This window comes from Oncorhynchus nerka, linkage group LG2 (genome assembly GCF_034236695.1).
Source record: "Oncorhynchus nerka isolate Pitt River linkage group LG2, Oner_Uvic_2.0, whole genome shotgun sequence".
NCBI lineage: Eukaryota > Metazoa > Chordata > Actinopteri > Salmoniformes > Salmonidae > Oncorhynchus > Oncorhynchus nerka.
The window spans coordinates 25,373,902-25,383,847 of NC_088397.1; the positions used below are offsets into that span (position 1 = coordinate 25,373,902).

Genomic DNA, 9,946 nt, shown 5'->3' on the forward strand with positions numbered 1-9,946 from the left:
GGCAGAGCGTCCTCCTCACATATCCTCTCGGCCCTGCACTGCAGCACAACAGGTTTACAGCAGAGATGTTCCCTCCTTTGGCCCTTCCAAATGAGCTAAGTGAAAGAATCCAGGGAGGCGAATTAAACCATTCTGCCCTTCCACATGGAGCCCCACAGAGGACCCCCCATTGGCTTATTAAAAACATTATTTGTCAGGTTAGAGGGTTCTCATGGCAACCTCCTGCAGTGGGACATGGCTAATTCATGCATCCATTAGCCAGGAGTCGTCTACCCTGCTCAGGGTCATGGCAACATTGGGGCTGGCTTCTGGCTTGAAAATAGGAGCATGAACCCCCCACCACCAGGTTCACTCAACAAATGAGATGGGTAGATTATGTAATCACAAAGAAGCACATGTCAGTGTAGACACACAATTGTGTACATAAGCACAAACATCGAACACACATCCCTATACTAACGTCATAATATGATTCACACCTGAAATCATTTTTTTTCCCAAGCAAGGATTTCTATGGTCACTGCAGTTGTTTACCAAGGTGAAACACAAATACCAGGAAATGAAACTGCAGCACAGCAGTAAACCAGCTAGGTCAGATTCTCAGTATTGGCTAATAACACACGCACAACAACATGCAGCTTTTGGCTGAGGGTGCCGGAAGTGAAATGTTTAGATTTTGTGTCACTTCCCAAATGAGTTACACTGGCACATAATTTACCCCAAAACTGTCAACAGCCTAGGTTACATCGTTTCAGCCCATGACAGGACCTGGCCCCCATCGTTAGCCTGTGGACACTTGGCTATGATTCACCTCCTGTGACGGCTATGACATATCGACAGATACACTGAGTTTCGGTCCCTTCTGTTCTCTAAAATGCTGCTTTCATTTTGGGCCGCTATAAAAAGGCTCACATGCACCCCTTCTGGAATAGGGCCCTGGAGGCTTGAAAGGAACACTTTCATATGTATTTTTTGGTGCCTGTGATGTAATGTGTTTTTAACCCTATCAGAAGTTGATCTGCACAAATGTTGATGTTTGCCATTGGAACCACCGTGATTATGAGGACTCCCTCACGGGATCATTGATTGAAGCATATTGATCAAAATCCGATTGAAACACCAACTTCTCTTGTTACGTGCATCTGCCTCTGTGAAGTATCTAACGATAGCCTTTCATTTTCCCCACAACAACATAGATGAACCTGACATCATATTTATTGATGACATTAACATATTTTGGTCAATATAGTGCAATAAGTGCAAAGCAATTAAAACGAATGAAATTGATGAGGGAAAGAGAATTGCGAATGCTTGTATAAAAATAGGTGTTACATTAAAATATCAGTATTACACAACATAATTATTATTTCAATTATTATTCATGAATTTGATAACATATCAAGAATACATATTAAGAATGAATGCACGTATTCATTTTTAATAGTAATCATCCTAATGATAGCTGTTTAAAGGCCCACTTGCCTTCCAACTCCAAAAAGTGCAGAAAGCATACAAAGACAACTTTTTTTCTTCTTTAAATGTCGCAGTCTTTCTTTAACATTGGGGGTGTGCCACCATTTTTAAAAAAAAGAGCCACTTTTACAATGCGAGCTACAGTAAATGATATGGAACTACAAAACATAAAGGTTTACAGAGGATCATGGAATTATGACACAGGTAATATTGATGAAGAATCAAAACGTTTGAAAATACATGGCAGAGTACTCCAATAAATACTTACTTACAGACTAAAGCAGAGAATTGTCCTGCGCAGTTTGATGGAGACACTGCCGTACAGTGTTTTTTCGGCAGATGGTGATTTATAAACATTTTTGTGATTCACAATATATGTATGGTTATATTCCTGAAAATGTAGTTGGGTAAGTTGACCTGTACACTTACATGTATGTGTATTCAATCTTCACCATATAAAAATAGATTCTAAATCACCAGTTAAGTAGAACAACTTGTGTGTTCGTCCAGTTAGGTTCAGAGAGAGACTTTCAGTTCCTGCAATGTCATGTAATTAAGAAATAAGAATAATAGAGTTTGGCACACCCCGTTTAATGCTTATTTTGTTGATGTGTCGTGCCAAGGCACCCTCAATATTGAGCCAGTGGGTTTAAGGGGGGAAATCCTTCATACATGGACAAATCTGTTGCTCAAAACTGACTGAAAGTGGTCTGTTTCTCAAGAACTTCGAGGTAGTCCGGCTCGACTTGAAGTTTCGCTTTTAGTTCCAAATATTCATTTCTGTTGGGCTCCACGTAAACAGTACTCGGCGCTGTGCCATAAAGCACTGTTTCTCGTATCCTCTCTGGGTGTAAGAACTGGCGTCTAACATCAAAGTTTGGGTTGTACGTGTACGAGACAGGGCCAGTGTACTTGTATTCTAGACTGTTACCGGAGGGGGATTGGTTGTCCGCCTCTATGATGCCCCTGAAGAAGTGCTCAGCATTCTCTGCAGGGGAGGGGTCCTCGCGAGTCTCAATAGTGCTCACGCTATAAGTGGGACTTCTCATGTTGCTGTTCCTCTCCTCATCCACATCGCTCCTATAAGTCACCTTCAATTCATGGAGGTCGCGGTAATCCTCGACTGTGTTGCCTTCCCTGGACCTGTAAATCGGATTTTTGCACATGTGGCCCATAGGGTGAGGGATGTACTCATACACGTGTCCTGCGGGGGCTTTGACTTTGGGGACGGTTCGGTTGTTACTGTAAAGGCTGTACTGCAAGTTAAACGAGCTCACGTCAGAGTTGTTGGTGCTGGTGCGGTCGCTCTGGGACTTTTTACGCTTTTTCACCACGACAACAAACAGCCCCGCCGCCACAAAGACGGACATGATGAACACGAGCAGCAGGCTGAGGATGAGGACAGAGAGAGGGACGACACTGCTAGTGGGGTTAGATCTCTGGTAGGTCTCTGTGGTGGTGGCTCTGTCCGGCAGAGGCTCGTCAGAGGGGGGCGCTGTTGAGACGACTACGTCAGAGTAATCTGGACACAGCTGTTCAGACTGAATGGAACGCATATCAATCCCGCTGTGACGTTTGGGTGTCTCGCATTTAACCTCATTAACAACGGTGCCGGCACTGAGCTGCTCGAGCCATATCTTCATGCCCACGACGTCACACGAGCAATCCCATGGGTTCTCAATCAGATCTATCTGCAACAGCAATTTTAACTGATCTAACACACCGCTCACAGGCAGGTTTTGGAAATGGTTACTGCGGAGATTAAGTCTAGAGAGGGACAGCCCAGTAAAGATTCCCGCTGGTAAGGTTTTCAGAAGGTTATTATTGAGGAAAAGCAGCTGAAGGTTTGGCACAAACCGGAACGTGCCCCCTACAATCTCACGGATTTTGTTGTATTCTAAGTAGAGATACTGCAAACTCTGCAGGCCAAAAAACATCTCTGCTGTAAGCCTGTCGATTAGATTACCATTTAAATACAGCCTACGCAGGTTGGTTAAATCCCCAAAAGCTCTGTCTTGGATGAGGGATATCCTATTGTTTCCTAGGTGAAGCAAATCCAATCCGGTAGCCTCCAAGAAATCAGATCTGCGTACCACAGGAATGTAATTCCCCGTGAGATACATTTTTTTGGGATTGTATGGCTTGGGCTTCAGGTCAGATATGTTCTCAATCTTTCTCTCCTGGCAGTTGACGTTTAGTCCAAGATCAGCAATCTGCAGATTACACGTACAGGTGGTGGGACAGTCCAAAGGCACAGGAGATTTGGTCTGATAAGCAATGATGGGGCCATAGTTGTAAGGGTTAGCTGGAATCCGGGAGGTGGGCTTTGACCTGGTTCGGTTTGATTGACGGGTGCCCTTGGTAGGCCTTGACGATGCCTTGAAAGCATTTGACGAGGTGGCTGAGGCCGTCACCGAAGCTGGCGTGGTTTGGAAATATCCATTGGTGCTGAGTGGGGGAGGGGGGCGCATTTCATATTCAGAGATTGCTCGGCGGGGGCACAGCTCCTGTTTGGAGACCTCGTCCAGGTCTCTGCCATGCAGTCTGAACGGTGTCTCACAGACCACCTCCCCCACCAAAGCTGTGTACGATATGCTCTCCAGCCAAGCTTTCAGGGCAATGAGCTCACATGAGCAATTCCACGGGTTCTCCTCAAGTTGTAATTCCACCACTTTGTCCATGTGCTCCAGGAGCCCAATGTAAGGAAACATTTTCAACCGGTTGCCCCTGAGGTCCAGATGTGTCAAGGGAACATTCCGGAAAATGTTGGTAGGCAGAGCAGAGAGCAAATTGTCATTCAAAATGAGAACTGTGAGCTGATGCAGTTTACTCAGGGCATTAGGCTCTATATTGGTGATGTAGTTGTAATCAATCTGAAGGTATTCCAAACTCTCCAGGCCGACAAACGTATCATCCCTTAGGACGTCTATCTTGTTGTTGTTCAAGTGCAATCTCTTTAATCCCTGGAGTCCGTTGAAAGCACCCGTTTCCACTTCATCGATAGCATTGTTGCCTAAATGCAATATGGTCGCCCCAGTGTAGTTGATGAAGTCGTTGAGGGACAGTTTCTTTAAGAGGTTCCCTGTCAGCAGAAGGTGGTACATTGAAAAATGCACCGGGCTTATTTCTGTCAGTCGGATGATCCCTCTATTCTCACAGCTTACCGTCAGTATCCCTTCCTTCTCTTCGCATGTACATAGATTCCTACAGATCTCCCCGTAATTGTCGTACATCTCGACCAGACTCAGAGATGCTGCGATCAGGAGGATTATTTTCAGTATCCAGATATGCATTTTCGAGGGAGAAGGTGCCCCAGCTCACTGAAGTATGGTGCCGGTATGGGGTGTCATCTAGAAGAGAAAGGCAGGCATTGTCTGTTTAATGAACATCTTGTGCTAAGTGGAACATCCCTGCATGCAGTGGTTACAACGAGCTATGCACTTGTGGATAGAGACATAATACACTTTGTAAAGCATTTTAGGTAACTAATTGCATATACATGTTTGGAGTTTTACACTCATAACAGATACAATATGGTTATGCCATAAACATTTGTTGCAGCTAAAATGCTACATTCAGTACAGTTCCATTATTATGTATTCAGCTACAGCATCATATCTCAACATGGTGTAGACATCCGAAAATGAAATAACTCCCCATGCGAAATATTGATGACATGCAGTGCATGTTGGTGAATGTCATGGAAAAGAGTACAGCCTGTGCATGTGTTTCTTTGAAAATAGAGCAAGCAGTTTGATTATAGCTGCTTTTAGGTTGGTGATGTGCGATTTTTAAATCTATCGATGCATTCAAATGGCTTGCAAACTAAACCCACTAGCCATCTGCGGCATTTATACAGAATCCATTGCCATTTCAAATTCTATTCCCCGAAGATTCCAGCAAAGAGTTAATCTTGAGACAATGTTCAAATTTAATCGATGCCACCCAGGATTAAAATATATATTTTATAAATCGAATGGAACAAAATTCCGTTGTTAAGTTAAGAATTCATGATATATTTTAAAAAATGATACGAGCAATCCTATGGAATGACCAATGTCCTACTCACCCTGCAGATCCCGACGATTTGCGAATAGTATAGAAGCCGCCGGGTATCAATCATTATCATCAGATATCCGGAGATATCTTGTTAATAAATGATAAATAGGCTAGTCGTGGTCATTATGGAAGGTGTTCATCCTCAAGCCTGCATGCGTTAGAAATACTGATTGTTACATAGGGACAGTCACAGCCCTTCATCCCTCGGGCGAAAAAAAGAGACCCAAGTTGATTAAAAGCAAAAACGGATTTGCAAGCATTGCTGAATGTCATGCACAATTTACATCATGATGTGGAATAAATAATACTATAATAAACGTTTTATTTCGCATCCGGTATATGTTGAAGTTGAAGAATCCCTTAATTCTTGTTCAAATAATCTCTCTCTCCCTTTCTCTCGCCCCCACCCCCTCCCTCACAAACGCGCGCGCACCACTCACACAATCACACACACACACACACACACACACACACACACACACACAAGTTATATCTGTGACAAAATCGAGAAAATAGAAAAAGCTATCGGCCTGGAGGTCCGCTTTTGTGGGTGTAGTCATCCTAATATGATCATAGAGTTTATGGTAGGCTAATAGGCTATGTTTTACGAAAGGACATTTGATTCATACCGATTAAGAATGTATTGCATTCCAAATTGAGTTAGTCTGTAGCCTATGTAGGCCACTTACCACTAATTAATTCAATCAAAACAGGCCTACACTGAACGAATATGAGGCATTGCAATGATTTCATGAATTGCGCATTCATTCATCACCTTGAAGGACACTGAGTAGCCCCCAAAAAGTTATGCAATGTAAATGTTAATGTATTATATCTACCAGTAAACGCGGATGTATATTGTTGGCACTTTATCAAATGCACCCGTTTCATCGTTTATCATTTAGATTCAACCAACTTGAATACAGCTGTAAGAGCTGTATGGGGATAAATCATTTTCTGGACCATGGACAGCTCCCCAACTCAATAATTAGCTTCCTTGAAATGAGCAATACAGCCGTGTATCTCAGACAGAAAATCCGCTGTCCTTACCATGTTGAACCTTGTCAATGCGAAAGCATTCCAACTACCTTCCGCTGTTTACCATCCTGTCCTATGGTAATGTGGAATCTGTGATTTTCTTTCCTTTTTCCCCGCTGTAAAATCCTCAAAGTAGAGCCACGGCGGTCTTTAGCTCCACATACCTGGCAATGAATTGCCCAAACTGTCTCATTCACGCCTGCAACGTGACGATCAGCGCGACAAAAAAAAGCGGGTTCTTGTATTTCTCACAGCGAATCTTGGTCTCTCATTGTGGAATGGAATCAAAGAAAAGTAATAATTTCATATGGGAAAAGTGTAATAAACTGAACTGTAAAACATCAGATACATCCATTTCAACCGAGATCTCTCTCTGTAGCATGCGCGCCGGGGAATCGGTGGAAAGGCACGAATCCCTTTGTATCTTGTGAGTGGTACGGCTTGTATTGCGTTGTGAATAGATCTACCCAAGATCCTTATTTTTCTCCTCAGCGTTGACCGCACAATTTGACTGAATATGTATGCGCATCTTAGATAGTTGACTTTAATTCAACATTGTCTGACGAAATAATATGATGTCCTTCCTATGTCTCTGCGCAATCAATTATGCGTTTTTTGTACTGCCAATGTTTCAACTGGTGGAACGTGGATCAAGGTTGGCGCAGCATACACAATATGTAAAGTCTATATTAATTTCCATTCGTTGGAGGCTGAAATAATCCTGGAATATGCATTAATGTCCTCACCCCTCATGTATATAACGAGCAAAACATGCATGTTGTCAATATTTAGATGCTATTTGTGGTGTTGTACCTCATGGGGGGGGTCGTGAGTGAGGAAGACCTATAGAGGGCAGTACAATGCGATTAAACATACTTTTTGACGGTGTACTTGTACACATTGCCAGGCAATAAGGCTGCATTTACACAGGCTAAAAAAGATCAGAAATGGGCTGCCAGTGAGAAAATGCTGTGACAACATGGCAACAGGTGTTGTTCATGTGGCATGTTACGGTCAGTGTGTGGGTAGAGTCCGAGCCTGGCCTGTGTGTGTGTGTGTGTGTGTGTGTGTGTGTGTGTGTGTGTGTGTTTGTGTGTGTGTGTGTGTGTGTGTGTGTGACCTTGTGTGTGACCTTGTGTGTCAGTGTGAAAATGGAATCGACGGAGGTATTGGGGATGCATCTTCCACACGACTGTGTGCCTGCTGTGTGTATGCAGAATAAAATAATGAGCACCCATATGATTTGGGTAAGTGTTTCAATACATGGTAATTTACTGTATATACAGGTAATCTGTGCACACAATTCTAAATTGCATGTATTTTCTAAATTAATTCAACAATTATAATTATAACAACCAAAACATTTGGGGCTGATTTCCAAGACTAGGCTAAATCTGGGTCTGGTAAACTGGGGTTTTCCATTACAGCACCATGGGTTCGCCAGTGATCATATTCACGTTAGCGCTATTGTATTTGGGGGGGGGTTACTGTGTTTCCAGTTAGCTAGGGCTGTCACTGAAGACTTGATACTGAGGACTTAACATTGAGGACTTGTGTAGAGCAGAATGAACAACACTGCATCATCAAGACAGTTGCTTTGTGAGAAGGTGTTAACCGTAGATGGTGTTAATCCCATGTTCACAGTTAGCCATTGCTATGTAAATGCAAGCTGAAAAGTACCAATGGCCTGGACTTGGCCACAAGTTAGAGCAGGTTTACAGATGCCATGGTGCAGTGAGACACTGGGGCCAGGCCGTGGAGGTGGCAACACAAAAGTCTGAGCCTTTTTGGTAACACACTGGGGTAAATCCTTAGTGGAAATAATCCATTAGAGTCTGAACTGTTTGAATTCATAAACGTTTTGCCTGGTGCCTATTCAACAGTCATGTTTGTGGTTTATCTGTCCATTGGCTAACAAAGCCAGGCGATTGGCAAATTAAGTTTGAATGAGTCTTTGCAACCATATGTGTGCTAGCTCTGCCAGGGGTAAAGTCCAATTAGACCTTGAGAGCCATTGAGCAAGCAATGTATACATATAATTAAATCTAGCATATGGAGGGGGCTGGCATGTACAAACAGATCTTCCCATTAGTCTACATTGTATTAAGTATCCATAAGTCAACTCCTATACCCTCCTTAGTGACCAAACACAACGGTAAGCTGATGTGTCATATAGGCGGCTTCCAAATTAGCCGTGGAGATGTATTAAATTATCTGAACGTTTCTGGCTGGCTAATCGCATTAACAATACGTTAACAGCAAATTGCCTGTTGTGAAGGACAAATCTCACAATCTTTGGCGCCCAGCTGGAAATCCAGTTAAAGAAGTCATTGTCATGATAGCGTGGCGCGGTGGCAGTGGTGTCTTCCCAATGGAAGGCACTTTAGCTGGCTCCCCTGAGAAGAATCATGACATCAAAATAGTAGTCGTTTTTTCATTACCTCCTCTGATGGAGGAGATACAAGTGGTGTGTGTGTGTGTGTGTGTGTGTGTGTGTGTGTGTGTGTGTGTGTGTGTGTTGTGTGTGTGTGTGTGTGTGTGTGTGTGTGCACGGAAGAGAGAGAGGGAGATGGAGAGAAAGAGAGAGAGAGAGCGAGAGCGAGAGAGCGAGCGCGGGGGATAGATGTGTACATGCGATCATTTTAAAAGAAACAGTAGCAGTATTATTCAAATCAGTGTGTGTGTGTTTGTGTGTGTGGGTGTGTAGGCCTTTGTATCTACTCTACAGCAGATGCATCTATGCCATCCTGCCTGTTAACAGACAAAAAATAATAATAATTATACACAGGCACTACAGATTTAGTAATTGCTTTGAAATGGGAGCACATATGGCTGCTTGGCCAACATGAACTGAGTGTGCTTGCAGTTTGTAGAATTAGGTACCTATAAGCTCTACCTGGAAAGCTCATCCTAATGATCACCTACTAAATAATGACTGTGCCAGTGGAGGCTGCTGAGGGGAGGACTGCTCATAATAATGTCTGGAACGGCGCAAATGGAATGGCATCAAACAAATAGAAACCATGTGTTATATACCATTCCACTCATTCCACTTCAGCCATTACCACAAGCCCGTCCTCCCAAATGAAGGTGCCACCAACCTCCTGTGCTATGTACACACTATCCTACCCATTCGAAATAACAAGAGGTAAAGATCTGATATCTTTGGGATGTGATGCTACAAAGTACTGAGCCCAATGCCTATACATAATGAGATCAGATGATGAGCCCAACGCTTGTGCTTAATGGTATGTGGGATTATCTCAGTGCAATATACAGTATGTGCTGTGTTTCTATGTCACACATTACTGTTTGCATTGACAGCTTTAGCACCTAGACAGTCTGAGCCAAGATTTGTGATGCTCATAGAAGAAGA

At 43.2% G+C, this 9,946-nt stretch overlaps 1 protein-coding gene across 1 annotated transcript; it reads right to left on the reverse strand.

Annotated features, from left to right (window-relative positions):
* Positions 1 to 1,193: 1,193 nt before the first annotated feature.
* Positions 1,194 to 7,136, reverse strand: LOC115133031 (SLIT and NTRK-like protein 5). Its single transcript, XM_029665856.2, has 2 exons — positions 6,583 to 7,136; positions 1,194 to 4,823 (listed from the first exon to the last, which is right to left on the reverse strand). Exon 2 carries the CDS (start codon positions 4,764 to 4,766, stop codon positions 2,163 to 2,165), a length of 2,604 nt encoding a protein of 867 aa, XP_029521716.1. The 5' UTR covers positions 4,767 to 4,823; positions 6,583 to 7,136; the 3' UTR covers positions 1,194 to 2,162.
* Between the last annotated feature and the right edge of the window lie 2,810 nt (positions 7,137 to 9,946).